Source organism: Nicotiana sylvestris, chromosome 2, assembly GCF_000393655.2.
Source record: "Nicotiana sylvestris chromosome 2, ASM39365v2, whole genome shotgun sequence".
Lineage (NCBI taxonomy): Eukaryota > Viridiplantae > Streptophyta > Magnoliopsida > Solanales > Solanaceae > Nicotiana > Nicotiana sylvestris.
The window spans coordinates 36,425,664-36,443,518 of record NC_091058.1 but is presented as its reverse complement, the minus strand read 5'-3'; the positions used below and the strand labels follow the sequence as shown (position 1 = coordinate 36,443,518).

Genomic DNA, 17,855 nt, shown 5'->3' with positions numbered 1-17,855 from the left:
GCTATTTTTGTCCTTTTTGTGAAGATCATGTGGTGCGGGACTGCTCGCTTCCCCGAATGGGGCCTACGGTGTCAAACCAAAACAAAAGAGCAAGAGTAAACGGTATGCGTATTTTAGCAGCAGTATCTCAGCACTCAGTAGAATAACGAAGATGGAGATGGCGATCTCCTTAATTTTGGTTGCCGTCATATTTACTGCTCTCTTCTCTCTGGCAGCTCTCGTTCCGCCCGTCGAATCTCAGATTCCGCCATCGTCCGGCCAACAGAATCAGAATTCGGTGATGTTCGAATTGCAAGAAGCGAAGCTTAAAATCGCTCGATTAGGTTATTTCTCATGACTCATCACTTTCACCCTTGAAATTCGAACTCCACATGGCTCAATGCTTATGTTTCTCTTGTGGTTTAAGAACTACATATTTAAAGATATATTTATACACACAAACACGAGTGCATTGACATGTAATTACAAATATAAACAAAAGAGATGCACACGCATAAAAGTTCATTTACAAGTAATTACTACTTTTTATGTTCCGGTTTATTGTTAGAACTTAGAAGTAAGAATAGTTCAAAACAATCATTCTACTCACTGATTATGAGGGTTTCAGGAAATGTTTCATTATAAGCTGGTTGATATGAGTACTTCATTTCATTGCCAGGCTCGTGTATCCCCTCTTTATTCTTAACTATCGATAGTCAGGAAAGATTTGGCTATCATTGGAATATGTGATTACTCATTACAATAGATAGGAAACCAGCTTGAGGGTAGTGGGTATACGCGTGAATAACTTGATGCTAGTAATCTCTCAATTGGACTAGGGCAAGATATTATGTACCTTTACCTTAAAATTTTGCTTCATGCTAAGAAGCCTTATTGATACATTATATTGAAAATGTGCATTGGAAAGTGTTATTCTTTTTCTTTCTGTTTATACTTTTTCTATATAAATGTGCATTGCATTGCAAAGTGGGATTTTTAACTTTCCTTAATTGAGTTTCCCGCACGAATGCAGGGACAGTGTTCTTTCTTGTGCTAGTGTCTTGATGGCCCTATCTATCCACTTCTTAATATGTGCTTTTCATAATTCTGCCATATAAATACAATGATTTCCCTTTAACCATGCAGTTTTTGGTCTTCGTATGCCTTAGATAAAGATATCTTGTCAGTAGCATTTTTTCACGAGAAGTATGCTATGTTTTCGCCTGCTACTATTCTGCTAGTTCTGTAAAATTTTAACATTGGTGCATTTGATTGCAGAATCCATCCTTGACGAAAGCATGCCGAGTTTAAATGCTAAAAGCCAATACATCAGAGAAGCTGAGAAGAAAATCGAGGACATTAGTGTAGAAATTGACAATCTTACAACCGCTTTGTCCAAATTGCAGGTTTGTTTTTTGCCAGTTTACGTTTTTCATGTGTGCTAATATCTGACTTATCCAAATGAATTGGTTTTTTCGGAAAAGGCCTTGTTCTTTGCAAGATTCTATGCCATGTCTGGTACTGCATGGAAAAGTAGAGTAGAAATTAGTATGAGAAAATATGCTAAAGTAGTCAAAACGAATGATCCCGTTCTATTGATCTTCTGTTATTACGAGTAGGATCTGAATTCGATGAGGTTCAGTAGGTTGACAGTTAGTGACAATAATGGAAGGGATTGAACGGGGCACTTGTGATTTAAGGGTTTTTTTTCCAAATAAATTTAGTGTAGGAAACAGTTATTATGGCATATCACAAGAGAATTTATTCCTCCAACCCCATAATCAATGTCTTCTTCCATTGGGAGTAGGGAGCAGAATCTTGTATTTGTATAAGGGAATATGTTCATTCAAATGTCAGATAGTTGTTTTGATAAAAACTAATGCCTTATATATCTTGATGATGCTCGTGCAAAAAGCTAAACAGTATGCCCTAAATTCCCTGTCTGATTATGATCCTTTGATTGTAAAAAATGGCTAGTTCTGTGAATATTAAGGCTGTGCAAGTGCAGCTTTGTTGCTGGTAATCAGTTTGTGAACTCCAAGTGCATTTCTGGTTCACATGTTCGTACATAAAATAGGTGGTCTTCAGTTCTCTGTCATTTTATTGAATATGATTTCAAAAATAGGTTCTCGGTTGTGACGATTTTGATTTCTTGATTGATCTTTCATTTTGTGACCTGATCTCGTCTGATGTCAAGTAGGTAAATGAGGCATGCCTTCATGGGAATTGTGCTAATATTACTAGAGAATCTATAATTCATGCAACCTGAGTGAAATTCGTGTCAATATGAGACAATGGAATAAATGATACACATCCATTCCTTATGAATGCTGTCTTTTTCTCTTTCTTCAGCATCACTCGTCAAGGATTAATACTCTAGAAGAAAAGGTATGGTTGCCACGTGATCACTGCTTTCTTTTCTCCATAAAGTTTCTCATCTTATAGTTAGATAAATGAGGCAGTTGCATAGGTACGACTGCTTTGGGATGTGGCGAGAAAGAACAACTTTGAAATTCATACATTGGAGTTCAAAGCACAAGATGGTCAGAAAAGATTAAAAGTTCTTGCGTCTCAAGTTGAAAAGGTAGGTTTGGTAAAGCCACGAGTAAACAACTTCAGTAAATAATGTTTCTCTAGTGCAGGTCAAGTGGAAGAAAATAGTGTCTTTTAAGATGTTGATTGATTCTTTCATCATCCTGAGAATGAGATTTCTGTAGAAGTGTGTTGAAACATCTTTACTGTATACTAGGGTAAACATGACAGTTATTGCAGACTTAGACGCTTAAGATTTCTCTTCAGTTGAAGAAATCATCTTATTTCATGCACAGGAGATAGGAATAAGACCTAAATGGTAACAAGATGTCCACACGATAACATATTTCTTCGTTTAGGAAAAATTTGTAGCATTCAAAGAAAAAGAAATGGTAGAAGAGAATAATAGAACTTTTTTCCACTTAAATGGTTTTCCTTCACCACTTTGTGTCCGAGGAAATGAAAAGTTAATAACCTGCTATGCATTTTCTTCTTAGGCAAGAGATGTGGCAAAAGTTCTCTGTATGAGTATTATGATACTCTGTAATCTTTCATTGATAAACTATTTAATTTGGGTTCGCAGATGGCTGAAATTGTGTCTGAACAATGGATTCAGATACAACAACTTGAGCAAGCTGTTCAAATGGCAGAGGTATCTTCTTGTTTATGCCTTGGGTTGTATTTACCATTAAAACTATAATAGAACTGCGGCCAAAGCTGAATCACAACTTTATATGTCAGATGAGAACACTGAAGGTCAAAAGGCAACTAAGGTCCAGTAAATGTCCATTTGTCAAGGTACTGAAAGATGCTCATTAAATTTTCCTAGCTTGCTCACTCCTTTGGAACATCGTATAGAGACATGATTGCTCTCGATGTATTCTTAGGCATTCAAGTCTTTGAAGAGAACTAACACTCTTGTGATCTCCAGTTCATCAAAAACGTTTTTGGCAACCACCTCGAAACGTTGAAGGGGATTCTGCATCCATATGGATCATACAGTAAGGCTGATCCTAATTCCTACTGGGATCAAGCTTTGCATCATATACAGAGGACCTTTGCATCTGCAAGACAATACCATTATGAGGTACTCAAATTTTCTTAATTAGGAGGGTTGGAATTAACAAGTGGTATTATTGCTGCTTAATCAGTTTATGGGTTGACATTCTACATTTGTTTTTTCATGTCGTCTTATGGTTAGCTTTTGCTCTTCCTCTTTAATGAGCAATCTCAAGATAAATAGTTATTTTTGATATTTAAGTTGCTAACCGCAGTACATGTGAAGGAGTTCAAATCCCGGTTTCTAGGGTCAAAAACAATCTTTTGTTTCCTCTGTACTTTTGGGGCAAGATGGATATGCATACTTGCATAGATGGTTACCTAGACTTTTTGGAGCTTAGTGTATATGGATAGACCTCTTCTGTTTCGTGGTGTATTATTAATAAAATATTCATTTAACGATGTGTGCGTGAATTGATGCATAACTTCTTTTTTTTTTTTTTTTGTGTGTGTGTCTGTCTGTGTATTGATGCCATATTTAAGTTAGTAACTGAAAATGTGAAAATTTCTGTCCTTGATTGTTTAGTTGCTGTTGGATGGACACCCTTCAGTACGATTATATGATTTTCTGACAGCTTATAACTACACAGCTGCAGAAGTTTGTAAAGCATGAAATAGAAAGGAATGAATTTCCTGCGGCTTTAGCTAATGAAGAAGTGGTGTTCTTAGTGGTAAGAACTTTGATGCTACTGAGTTTTCTGAACTTTATTTATCTTCGCATGTCAATAATTTCCCCCACTAATGTGCTTAATGGAATTCTCGACTTTTGGCAGGCCTCAGCTCTGATCGTCTTTCCCATTTTAAGTGTATTCATGCTTCTCTTCTCACACCTTAGCTAGGCGGATACAAACATAATTTTTTTAGAAAGGTAACAGCATAGGCGACACAGGCATACTTATTCATGGAAAGATTATGGTGTATTACGTCAAGAATGAAGTTGAGGTAGTGTTTTGTCAGGTTTTAGTTATAAGAAAGTTTTGAAGGTCGACAATCTGTACGAGATTGGGTAGGATTCGCCTCAAAGCGATGATTGGTTTACCAAACAATTCGCACATGACAACCAAGAATTATTACACGAAAAGAAGCAAATCATGACCACGTGAAATTTTTGATCTCTTGTACACTTTGTAGATATTCACCTCAACAAATGCCATTTCTCTATTTGAGGAAATTCACCTTATGGTTCTTCGTGGTAGTTGTTACACTACGGATGTGGAAAGTGATCATAGCTTAATTGTCAGCTATGACAGGTACTGTGAATGTCACTGCTGCTTTTGTTATCAATCAAATGCATTACTGCTCTTCTTGTTTTGCCCCAATTAAGTATTAACCCCTTTGTCATTTTCTTTATTAACATCACCTTAAACTAAATTGTTAGCTCATATAGTAAAACCATCACAAAATCTTAATGAACCAAAAATAATAATAAGTCTACGAGTACAGATCTTCCGATGCTCTTTTCGTTTGCTCTTCCGAGTAAAGATTTTGATTTTTTGCTTATGAATAACTATCCATAACGTGAGCTGAAAACTTTCATTGTTGTTCCCTAAACTGGAAAACACAATTAGAAAATTGTAGAGAACTTATAATGGCCGAAAATTATTGATTGGAGATGACACCACACGTTCTAAAATTGTTAGAGCTCAGAGCCTATTTTTTTTTTTTTTCAGAGCCTAGTTTTTTCTCTTACAAAAATGTAGTCACCTCTAAGGAAACGTTTTGATGGTATATCTTTTTTATTTTCCTTATATTTTAAATCTTGATTAATATGTTTATTTAGATCTAATCCTGATTTAAAATTCCGAAAGACCCTATGTTATTTTAAATCTTAGGGAACAAATTTTACACATTGGATACTCAGGACTGGAGGGCCAATATTGCAATAATCATAACCTATCAGGGGTCAAATTGAAATTTGGCCAAAAGCAGCACTAGCTTCTCCCCACATTCCCAAATCACATCCAAGTTAGCCAGATAACTCAGCTAAGGATAACCAATTGCTCTGAACTTACCATCCACGGGAAAGCAATGATAACAAGAAGATGGAAGACACAAGATGGGATCAAAGAATCCAAGCATTAACACACATAATAACCAATCCCACAACTAAACCATCCTTGGATTCACAAATCTTCATTTCTAGCCAAGTCCCATGTTACCTTAACTGGGACTATCCACCAATTCTGTGCACCAAATATTCCACTAACACTTTCCCTTCTGTGAATCTGAGATGGGCTCTTTCAGTTTTTCTGAAAAGGGTTTCAAGACTTGGGGCACCTGAAACTTCTTGGAGGTCCAAATGCCCATACCAACAACCCCCTCCATTGATACTGGCCAAGGGATTAGAGGAAGCTCACTGGGGAGATGAACAGAGGAGACTGTATGTGAGGAAAAGGTTTAAAAGGAGACATTTAGGAAGTGATGTTCACCCTTTGATTCCATTTATTGTGCCTAATCTCTTGTTGTTCTCGCTTTTGCTTTGGAACCCATTTCCAATTGATGGGACAGATTCTTGAATTTTGGAGCTTTTTTGTGAGGGGTTGGTTGTTCCTAGTTTTATTTACTTTAGTCCTAATTGCAAGTTTTTCTTTCTTTTTCCTGATAAAGATTTGGTAAAGAAATTATATCAAGTTAGTAAATTTGGAAGTATCTGCATAGAAGAATTGCTTATGTATTGGATAAATGCTTCTCTTTTTTAACTTCAGCGAAGATGTTCAAAGTTTCATTAGTGCTGCTTTATGTAGAATGAAGCTTTGGGATTGAAGTCAATGTTGATACACAATAAAAGGATAGTCCGGTGCACTAATACTTATGACAAAACAAATTGTGACTATGTAAATTGCATTTTCAATACTGAAAATGCATTTTGGACCTCATGGGTGTACTCGCGTCGAACTTTGGCGAACTATAGCACGCCTTTAAGTGCCAAGAAAATATGCTGGAGAATGCCCAATGCACCGTTGAAGCTAAAACGGATGGATCATATTTGGGTAGCTTGAGTGAAAGTGGTGAAGGTAGTATACTTAGGAATGAAACAGGAGAGTTTTTATATGCATTTTGTGTGGTTTGGACAGCAAACTAACAATCAAGATTAAGCTTTGGGTTGTTGCATGGAATATAGTGGTGTTTCGACTATGGCTTGATTATAAGAATAGAAGTCATTGGAGATAGTAATGTTGTAACAAAAGTTTGGAGAATATCTTGGCACATTGATTTCTTATTATGTTATACAAATATTATGTTTGTTATAACAGATGTCATATTTTATTGTTCACTGTTATAGGAAAGCAGTTGGCTAAGTAGATTGTTAAGATTGAATTTTGGTATATAATCTTTCTCAAGCAAGCATCATGTGTCTATCAAGGCCATGCTGAGACAAGATAAGATTGGATAAGTACAACAACTTTGAACATTCAATTCAAAACCTTTACATAATTAGTGAAATAACCCAAGACTTTTTATAAACTTTTTTTGCACACTATATAGGGTAAAATTAGTTCGTATTAAATGGCCGTATAATAGAACACGTGGAACCGGAAAAAAAATTGAAAAACGAGAGATGTGGAAATCAAGATTGGGAACAGCAATTCCGGTTGGCATCGGAAAATTCCCGAAGGGAATGTTGCTCATGAAGACAAATGAATGCGTCACCCGATAGCATTCAATGAAAAATATTCTGCAGTATTAAATACATAGTCCGTTATAGAGAATATGACATTCATACTCTGTCGTTACACATTCTTCAATGACCCCCATAAGTGTCATTTAAGAGAGACTTGATCCTAGGACCTTGTTCCCTAGGTGCAACTATAAATATTGAATTCAACATTCATGAGGATAATTTTTTGACAAGCTTATGCTATACATTATTCTAAGCTCAATAACACCTTATTTCTTGTTTATTGGTATTATTATTATTGTCTTCGGAAGCTCTGCTCCCAAGACCAAGCTGTCTGTTGTCTCATCTCAATTTCAATGCTAAGTCTTGCATTTTCATTTAATTTATTTATCATTTTAGGATCAAATCGATTCGCTTGTCTATAAACCACGTACAAATTCAACTGTACTGTTTTACGGGTAAACACACACGCTAGACCAATATTAGAGATTTGGAGGCTAGTAGTACCAACAAAGAAAACACAGTATAACAGTTGCTGGAAAACAGATTAGAAGCATCCTTATATCCAATTACTTTTCTTCCTTGTTATGCTGTTGTAGCAGATAAGAGACAAGTATAAGTGCAACAACTGAACATTAGTTGAAGGCAACCAAACAATTGAACAAACATCCAACTTATTGTAATTTGTATGGATATCATACTTTCCATTTCAGTTAAGGAAACGTGAAGCTCTAATAGTGACCGTAGCATGTGATTTTTGTTGAATTAAGACAGAAATGCACATGCTCTTAAATAATGAAATAGACATGCCGCAGAGCAACTAGCTAACCTCAACCAAATCCTCCATTTCATTGTCAATTTGTCATCTGGTCTTATCTTTATTTTATTAATTGACGGGAACTTCTACTAATTTTGATGCACCAATTTTTGAATTTGAGGCCTTCTCCATGTTTCGAATATGATGTTTTTTTTTAAACGTATATGATGTTCCTGTCCTGTTTCTTTCCCTAATCTTTGCGCAACCTACAGCTACTTTTAGTTTGAAAGGATGTATTTGATGGAGCAAATAGTTTTAGGAAAAATGACATTATATATCCCTTTTAAAAATAATAGTCGAATATATATATATATATATATATATATATATATAAGTATGTTATATATATAAAAATATACAAATTTATACACTTTTTAGACTACTAGACATAAATAGTTTCGGTCATAGGCTAAAAATAATCTTTGCTCACAGATTTATTCCAACTTGCTTCCCTTGTTAGTGGTAATTAGTGATTGAGAAGAGAAAATAACGTTATTCGTCCCTCCTTGGTAGAGTACACAAAAAAAAAATGTGTTTTAAGCTTTTTTTGTACCGCTTGAAACAAAATTTTGGTTGGTACTTGGTACTTACCTAAAAGGTTGACATTACTCAAATGGTCATTCAACTATTCCAAATTATTTACTAAAGTCACTTTACTTTCGCTTGTAACAATAATGCACTCAGAAAGTCATTAAACTAGATTTTCCAAATTTTGGATTGCCAAATACCTATTTTACCATCTAAATTATAAACATTTATCTTCTTTTTATTTTTTTAAAACTTTAATATTATAATTTTCCTTTTTTAATTTATATTATGGACTTACCTATAAAATAAATAAATATTATTTATAAATTAAAAACTAAAAAGTATTTAAGCATATATAATGCTGAATAAAAAAAAAATGAGAATAGTAAAAATTAGTTAGAATAATTTGTTAGTAATAATAATTTTAGTATTAACAACAAAAATTCAAAATTTTAATTTCACAATTCAGAATGAAAGAAAATAAAGGTTATAAAATATATATTCCATGCACGTAATAAAAAAATAATTATTTAAACAAAGGTAATTTTATAATATACATTATATATTTTTGAAAGTTATGCTCAGTTATATTATTATGTTTCTACCAACTTTCCGACGACACAAAGTTATGTTACCGAAAATCATGGGGACTATCTGTATAGAGTAAAATATGCTATGTTAAGTCGTGCATGGAATATATATAATATAATTGAGCATAATTTTCAAAAATATATAATGTATATTATAAAAATACTTTTATTTAAATAATTAGTTTTATATTAAGTGCATGAAATATATATTTTACAACTTTTATTTTCTTTCATTCTGAATTGTGTAAATATATTTTTGAATTTTTATTGTTAATACTAAATTATTATTACGAACAAATTATTCTAATTAATATTTTTTACTATGCTTATTATTTTGTTATTCCAGTATTATAAATGCTTAAATACTTTATTTTTTAATTTATAAATAATACTTATTTGTTCTACAGGTAAGTCCATAATATAAATTAAAAAGGGAGAATCATAATATTAAAAAGTTAAAAAAAAGATAAATATTTATAATTTAGAGAGTAAAATAGGAATTTGGAAAATCTAGTTGAGTGAACTTCTAAGTGCAATAAGTATAGTTCAGTGACTTTGTTGTTACAAACAAAAGAAAAGTGACTTTAGGAGATAATTTAAGATAGTTGAGTGACCATTTGAGTAATTGACTCTGTGGTTTCCCGAAATTGATTAATTATTTTCAGTTCCTCAATCCTTAAGAGATTGTAACGAAGCATCCGAAATCAAAAATAACCTCTCAGAAAATCCCTCTGTTCAACTCTTTGTAATAGCGCCGAAGCCCATTTAAATATCTAGGAATTTGCTCAAACCTTAAGAGATTGTAACGAAGCATCCGAAATCGAAAACACCCATTTCAAGACGCTGCTTAGCCTTAAGACTGTTTTAAGCAAGTACGTCTTAATCCCAATTAGTTTGAAAATTCTGAAACTCTTAATGGGTATTTAGAGAAAGTGGGAAAAGCTTGAATTTTTATCAAGAACGGGAATTTTATAAATTGTTAATCAACAAAAATCGAGGAGGAAAAGGAGCAAAATAAAATGGGACATACAAGCATTTGGATAAATCAAACTCTCACCTCTGTCAACAGCTATGATGTAATCACAAGGGAAGAAATCCAAATAGTACAGTATGAATGACATCGGGAAAATAGAGAAAGATGAATTCTAATGACTAACCAATTCAGATGTGCAGGAGAACGAACCATCTGCCAAAAATTAACCCTAGAAGCTCGAAAAGATAGATGTGGAGAAGAAGAAGCCAATCGCATAATAACACTTCTAAGTAGAAATATTGACAAGATTAGGGTTTCGAGCAGAGTTGAGATTATAAGATGCAACGCTGGTGCAAGAGTTTAGTTACGTGGAATTGTTTTATTTAGTTAAATGTTTAAATTTCTTAATTTAAAATTTGAATTTGGAAGCCGACTAAGTTCTTATTTAGAAAGAGGTTGTGTCTATTAAGATAGGTTCATTAAGATATAACTATGTTATCGATTTGCTTGAGTATTTTACCAAAATATTATTTCTTTTCCTTCTTTAATATGTATCTCCTCTCTATAATAATAATAATAATAATAATAATAATAATAATAATAAGAAGAAGAAGAAGAAGAAGAAGAAGAAGAAGAAAGAAAGAAAGAAAGAAAGAAAGAAAGAAAACGCAGAGAAGAAGCAATTATCTAAAGTTAACCACTAGAATATAGAAAGATGTGAGAGACTCTCTCTCTAATTTTTTTTCCATATCTCTTACACAACAAACGTTTACTAACTCACTAGCCATGAATAATCATATACCACCATGCCTCTCTACTAACAATCTTATAGAACCACCGGATATAGGAAATATGCAAATTGACGATAAAACAAACATCAATCCTTCACCCTCTTTCCTTCAAGCCTTAATCTCTGATAAACATCAACCAGCAACCCCGTATATCCAACAGTGTATTACACACTCCTTTGACCTACAGGATGAGAGTATTGCAACCAATCAAGATGAATACGTATTTATTCCTATTACTGCTGAAGATAAATGTCGTTTATATATGCCTTGGCAATACTCCGTATTGTTAAGCTTTTTGGTCGAAAAATAACCCATCAAATCCTGCATGCTAAATTGATTGGACTATGGAAGCCATCTAAGGATCTTCCTTTAATAGATTTGGGCTCAATTTCTTCTTGATCAAATTTCAAAAGGAGGAAAATATGATTAAAGCACTGCATGAGGGACCCTGGTTTGTCTTAAATCATTTCTTGTCTGTTCGAAAATGGGAGCCTAAGTTCCATGCATCGTCTGTGCAGCTTACGTACTCAGCTATATGGGTTCGTCTCCCAGAGCTTCCAACATAATTTTATGATGAGCAAATTCTAACAAAGATGGGTTCTAAACTAGGTAAATTATTAAAGGTTGATGCATCTACTTCCTCTACTACTAGGGGAAAGTATGCTCGGATATGCATAGAAGTGGCCCTTGAGAAGCCTCTTAAAACTCATCTACTCGTTGGACACCACTACCAGATGCTACTCTATGAGGGACTGAATTTGTTGTGTGAAAAGTGTGGGAGATTTGGACATCCCATAATAAATTGCTACTATATACTATCACTACCTCTACACTCCAATACAATTTCAAACACTAGTTCCACCCTTAACATATCAACACCAGAAACAGTCCAAGAATATGCATGGAAGATAGTTGAGTTTCCAAAGAAGCAACTACCACGATATAATCCTAACCACCATCAAACCAACACTAGGGCGGTGCCGGAGGCAGTCAAGCTAGGGCAACATCCAAGTCTCATTCTATTTTTGAGCAGGGCCAGGCTTCTACGGCTATTGGGCCTATCATTAGGCCTACTGCTAGGCCTGCTGAGGCTCGTACAATCTCCAACACTAACCCACTTGGTAATAAATTTGACAAATTGGCATATCTGCATGATTCTACGGAATCCAATATGGATTTAGACACCTCCTCATTAATGGGCCCAAAAATTAATAATTCCACAATACACAAGCCCAAAAACAATTCACTAGAGGACAATTTTACAATATGCCGGTCCTTTCCACCAATCACATAAAACATATTCCTAATCATAACTCATTATTATATACTACTCCTCTAATAGACTTAACTTCTCAGGCCATGCCTCACTCCTCTTACACGCCACCTAAGGAACTCAATATAGAGCAATAACCCTTTAACACTTCTATCCATTTGCCAAGATGACAAATCTGCTTCTTCACATGACCAGTTTATTTCCCCTACACTACACGTTGATAGCAGCAAAGCAAATTTTCATGCTACAGTAACCTACGTCCAACATCAACCTAGCCAACCTCAATTCCCATACACACAAAATGATTATCTTCCATGTGAATCTACACAGAAGATCTCCTCTACTTCACAACATATTCCTCTAAATCCAGAAAAACTTGTACAACCTTCTAACATATCAACTTCACCCCATACTCCAACAGATAGTAACCATGCAATGACCAACCTTTCCACCAACTTCAAACAACACTTACCTGAGAGATCTGGACAACAATCGCTTCTTCTAGCTGCCAAGACTGATCATGCAAGGCCCTCAATTACCACACATAATAACTCCATTATTGTACACATCCCAGCAAACCACGATGGACCTTCCACTCCAGTCGTGGTTAGAGATGGGTTTACAGGGCCATGCATTAGTCTTCACAATGGAGATCAACAACCAAGAAGTTGTTCTCCTACTTCAAAATCCAATGCACTTAGCAGAAATAGTAACAGAGGGGATGAGGTTAGGGATGGAAGCATATGCTCAAAACCAATGGTACAATACTCAAACTCCCTTCCTACTGGAGAACCAAACATCGATATCAAACCCACCACAGTGAACCTACCCAATACCTCATCCAATTCCAACACTCAACTCAACAACCATTCTACTGCCTTTCTATCCACCACATCACATGGGGAAAATCTATGCACCATGGTTCTAGAACCTAAACTCCTTCAACCCACTATCCCCATACTTCACTCCCAACAGTCCCATAGAGATATTGACACCTATGGAAAGCCCACAACATATTCCACCTCCATCTCCCAACGTACTAAATGTAGACACAAGGCAAGAGTTAGCTCAGATCTTAATGGAGCTAAGGGATACAAGGACGAAGTTCCTATGGTTAAAGGTTATCCATCTTTACAACCTAAAAGAAGAGTACGAAAAAAAGTTCATTCTAAAGTGTCCTCCGGACATGACCACATGCAGTCTAAACTTTTGAGTAACAAACAATCGAGTGGCAGGGAAATACTCAATGGTGGTCATTCCCACACTTCTTCCTCCTCCTCCAGTATTGGATACTCAGGGTCAGATGACAACCTCTGTTGTCACCCCTCTAGTTCCGACTTCCATGATCACCACTCCTCAAATTAGTATCATGAATTTCATAGTTTAGAATTGTAGGGGTTCTCATAATCCGGAGTTTAGACGTCATTTTAGGTCCCTATTAGATAATCATAGGCCAACCTTAGTGATCCTTTTGGAAACTCACATGCATGATCATGAGAGACTTCATGAGGATTTTGGGTTCTCAAACATGTCCCAGGTTCCAGCTAATGGGTTAATTGGGGGACTACCTGCCTTTTGGCATGAAGCTCTCATCACTGTGGAAGAATTATCTATGTCTGAACAGGAGATCCACTGCCTCGTTCAGGTGCATTACAATACCCCTAAATGGATCTTATCAGCTATATATACGAGTAACTCTTATCATTTACGTACACAGCTTTGGGAAAACTTAATGAAATTACATGATAACTATAATATTCCTTGGCTTATAGGAGGTGATTTTAATGATATATTATATCAAAGAGAAAAATTTGGTGGTTTACCTATTAGTACCAATAGAGCGGACAAATTTATTAATTGCGTTAGCTATTGTCAATTAATAGATCTAGGATACAAAGGAAGTCGTTTTACATGGACTAATAAGCGAAAAAATGGACACACTATCCTTGAAAGACTTGATCGTTTCATGGCCAACTGTGATTGGATAAACATGTATCCTGAAGCTAGGGTACATCATTTACCTAGGACTTATTCTGACCATTGCCCCCTCTTAATAAAATTAGAACCTTTAATACATCTCAATAGGAAAGTCTTCAGATTTGAAACTATGTGGGTGTCACACCCACAATTTTCAGACTTAGTAACAACAGCCTGGGCTAATAATGAACCTCTTTTAGAAACAACAAACCATTTTCAGGAAATAGTTAAAAATTGGAATCAATTAACATTTGGGAACATTTTTAGTCGTAAAAGGAAATTACTAGTTAGGTTAGCAGGGATACAACGCTCAATACATTATCCTACTAGTATGTTCCTTCAGAATCTGGAAACTCAGCTTACTTCTGAATATAGTGGTATACTTAGAAGTGAGGAGGAATTCTGGAAATTAAAGTCTAGATTAATGTGGTTGAATAATGGTGATGCTAATACAAAGTTTTTCTACATGTCTACTTTAAATAGACGTCAGAGAAATGGAATAACTTCTTTACAGGACTCAGTTGGCAACTGGTGTGTTGACCAGAACGAGATTCATGATATAATCCTAAAGCACCTTTCTAATCTTTTTACTACAGGAATATTTTCGTACTATTCATGAATCCAATAACTATAACCTTAATCCAATAGATTTAATTTCCTTAGAAGAACCTTTACAAGAGGCTGAAATTACTCAAGCTATACAAAGCTTTGGTCCATATAAGGCACCGGGTCCAGATGGTTTTCATCCTTTTTTCTATCAAAGATTTTGGCCTCAGGTAGGACCTAAGGTGAAACAGTTTTGCAAAAATACTTTTCATACATGTCTTATACCTCCTTCATTAAATCAGACCTACATTTGTCTTATTCCTAAGGTAAAGCATGCTCAAACACTTCAGCAATATAGACCTATAAGTCTTTGCAATACCACTTACAAAATTATAACCAAAATTATTGTTAATAGACTTAAGCCTATTATATAAAAAATAATATGTCTCACACAAACTAGTTTTCAACAAGGTAAACAAGTTTCAGACAATGCTATAATAGTTCAGGAAGCCCTTCACCATTTTACAAAAATGAAAGGAAAGACTGCCTATATGCTTCTCAACCTAGACCTGGAAAAGGCTTTTGATCGCTTAGAATTGTCTTTTATTAACAAAACTCTTATCTTCTTTGGCATATTACAAAAATTATCAGGTTAATAATGTCATGTGTTACTACGACTTCAACTTCTATACTCATTAATGGCTCATCCACACCTTACTTCACTCCTTCAAGAGGAATTCATCAGGGAGGCCCTTTATTACCATACTTATGTATTATGTACATGGAAATATTTTCAAAATGCATAAATCTTTCAGTTGATTATTTACAATGGCAACCAATCAGTATTGCAAAGAAGGGACCAATGCTATCACACCTATTCTTTGCAGATGATATCATTCTATTCTCCCGAGTAACCACTAAAAGTTGTAATGCGATAATTGATGTCTTAAATCATTTTACAGACTGTTCAGGACAGAAAATTAATTTTGAAAAATCAAAGATATTTTTTTCTAAGAACTGCGCCACTGATAATAAGAATATGGCTATGGCTTGCTTTCAACTCAAACAAGGTATTAGCTTTGGCAAGTATTTAGGTTTCCCAATTTTTCAGGAAAGACAAAAAAAGAGCGACTTTCAATTCTTACTAGATAATTTTAAATATAGTCTATCAGGTTGGAAAACGAATTTCTTAACAATGGCTGGAAGAGTTACTATGATCAAATCTACCCTTAATAATCTTCCAAATCATGTCATGCAATACATACAAATTCCGTCAAATATTGTTACAAAAATGGATCAATATCAACGTAACTTTTTGTGGGGAACAACTGTTGCCAAAAAGAAAATGCATCTTCTAAACTAGAAAAAAAAATTACCACTCCACGAGAAATAGAGGGTCTAGGAATCCAAAATTTAAGACAAAAGAATACTGTATTGCTAGCAAGTCTAGCAAGGAGAGTATTCCATTCTCGTCAACAGCTTTGGGCAAAAATCTTAATTAATAAATTTGTTCATCGAGTTCCTTCATCATATTTCTCTACAACCTGGCGTAATATATTACAAGGTTGGACAAATTTCCAACTTGGTTTAAAATGGAATATTGAAACTGGTAAAAACATAAATTTTTGGCACGACTGTTGGATTAAAAATAGATTAACTCTTCGTTCATTAATTAATGGTCCATTACCTTGCTTGCATCATAAGATGACTATTCACGATATTTATAACGAGGGTTGGAACTGGGATCTTTTACCTTTTGACCTACCCAAGGATATCCAGAAGCTTATCAGAACTCAATACATTTCTAGATATAATATTACTAATGATAGCATTTACTGGGCTTTAACTTCTAATGGAAAATTCACGGTCAATTCTATGTATAAGGCTCTAGAAAATAATACTGATAATAAGCATAATATAGTACCAACATTTTGTTGGATATGGAAGCTTCCAATACACCCTAAGATTAAATATTTTATTTGGCTTCTAAATCATAATAGATTGCCTACTTATCAATTTCTTCAGCATCTTAATATTATTTCGAATTCTGCATGTCAATATTGTCACAAGGAAGAAGAATCAGCCACTCACATTTTCCTCAAGTGTGAAAATGCTGCTGCATATTGGCATGAATTAGGAATGAGGAGCTATGTTAAAATACTTACTAACTTCAATATGCCACATGAATGGCTTACTAAATTAGTTAATTTTAAAGGCAAAAAATTTCCTCATAACATTAATTCACATACTTATGTGCCTTTGAGTCGTTGGAATATCTGGACCACTAGAAGTAAAAATATTTATGAACACTTGCATAAACAAGTCAGTGTCAACTTCACTACTCAATCGGCTATGGAATTTTGTTATATTACTTCTTCTGCTCATAAAATACAAAGGCATGTAAGAACTCCTTTAAAGTGGCTACCTCCAAATCCTAATATCTATAAGCTAAATACGGATGGTTCGAATTCAACAACTTTGAATAAGAATGACATTGATGGAGTAATTCAGAATCATAATGGAGACTGGATTCTAGGGTTTTGGGGTAACATTCCATCGCAATCCACTCTTTCAACTGAGGTGTATGCATTACTACAGGGACTTACTTTGGCTAGGCTTCATAATCTAATACCACTTCAAGTGGAAATTAATGCCAAATAGGTAATTACAATACTAGTTAATGATAATCTACTGTTTGCCAATCTATTACATGATTGCAGGCACCTACTAGGGATGCTCCATGGTTTGCAGCTTACACATGCGTACAGAGAACAAAATAGGTTAACTAACAAACTAGCAAGTTTGGGAAGTTTTTTGGAAGGAACTAATGATATAGAAGTTTTGCACAACCCACCACCTTTTGTTGAGCAAATTTTGGAAGAAGACAAGTTAGGACTGTCAGGATTCCGTTTGATTCCACAGAATGTAGAAGATGTCAAGAGCAAATAACTACAGTGCATGGAAGGAACCTCTATAGTCTTACTTCAGGCAGTGTCGGAGGGTTACGTAGGGATAAATCTAATCCTAGTATTTGTAATACAATATCTGATATTACTCCTAACTTACTTGGCTCTGTGCCTAGTGCTACTACAAGAAATGTGGTTTGTAATATGGTGCAGTATCCGCATCAACTACTCTGTACGCATGTTTAGTTATGTATAATAGTTATCT

At 34.7% G+C, this 17,855-nt stretch overlaps 2 protein-coding genes across 4 annotated transcripts; both read left to right on the top strand.

Annotated features, from left to right (window-relative positions):
• The first annotated feature begins 5 nt into the window (after positions 1–5).
• LOC104210026 (uncharacterized) lies at positions 6–4,871 on the top strand. 3 transcript variants are annotated; one of them, XM_070167834.1, is made up of 10 exons: positions 6–102; positions 216–323; positions 1,258–1,385; positions 2,332–2,367; positions 2,450–2,563; positions 3,095–3,163; positions 3,253–3,309; positions 3,443–3,598; positions 4,161–4,241; positions 4,344–4,871. In XM_070167834.1, exons 1-10 carry the CDS (start codon positions 57–59, stop codon positions 4,407–4,409), a joined length of 861 nt encoding a protein of 286 aa, XP_070023935.1. In that variant the 5' UTR covers positions 6–56; the 3' UTR covers positions 4,410–4,871. The 3 variants fall into 3 exon arrangements, with proteins under 3 accessions (XP_070023935.1, XP_009757120.1, XP_070023936.1); XM_009758818.2 differs by lacking the exon at positions 6–102 and having other exon boundaries at positions 112–323; XM_070167835.1 differs by lacking the exons at positions 6–102; positions 2,332–2,367; positions 2,450–2,563 and having other exon boundaries at positions 112–323.
• Positions 4,872–5,612: 741 nt separating this feature from the next.
• Positions 5,613–6,086, top strand: LOC104210025 (uncharacterized). Its single transcript, XM_009758816.2, has one exon. It carries the CDS (start codon positions 5,613–5,615, stop codon positions 6,084–6,086), a length of 474 nt encoding a protein of 157 aa, XP_009757118.1.
• The last annotated feature ends 11,769 nt before the right edge of the window (positions 6,087–17,855 follow it).

Coding starts and splice junctions, on each gene's coding strand:
- LOC104210026 (XM_009758818.2), top strand. CDS start 152: ATGGAGATGGCGATCTCCTTAATTTTGGTTGCCGTCATATTTACTGCT. Junction 324..1,257: donor GCTTAAAATCGCTCGATTAG/GTTATTTCTCAT, acceptor ATTTGATTGCAG/AATCCATCCTTGACGAAAGC. Junction 2,368..2,449: donor TTAATACTCTAGAAGAAAAG/GTATGGTTGCCA, acceptor GCAGTTGCATAG/GTACGACTGCTTTGGGATGT.
- LOC104210025 (XM_009758816.2), top strand. CDS start 5,613: ATGGAAGACACAAGATGGGATCAAAGAATCCAAGCATTAACACACATA.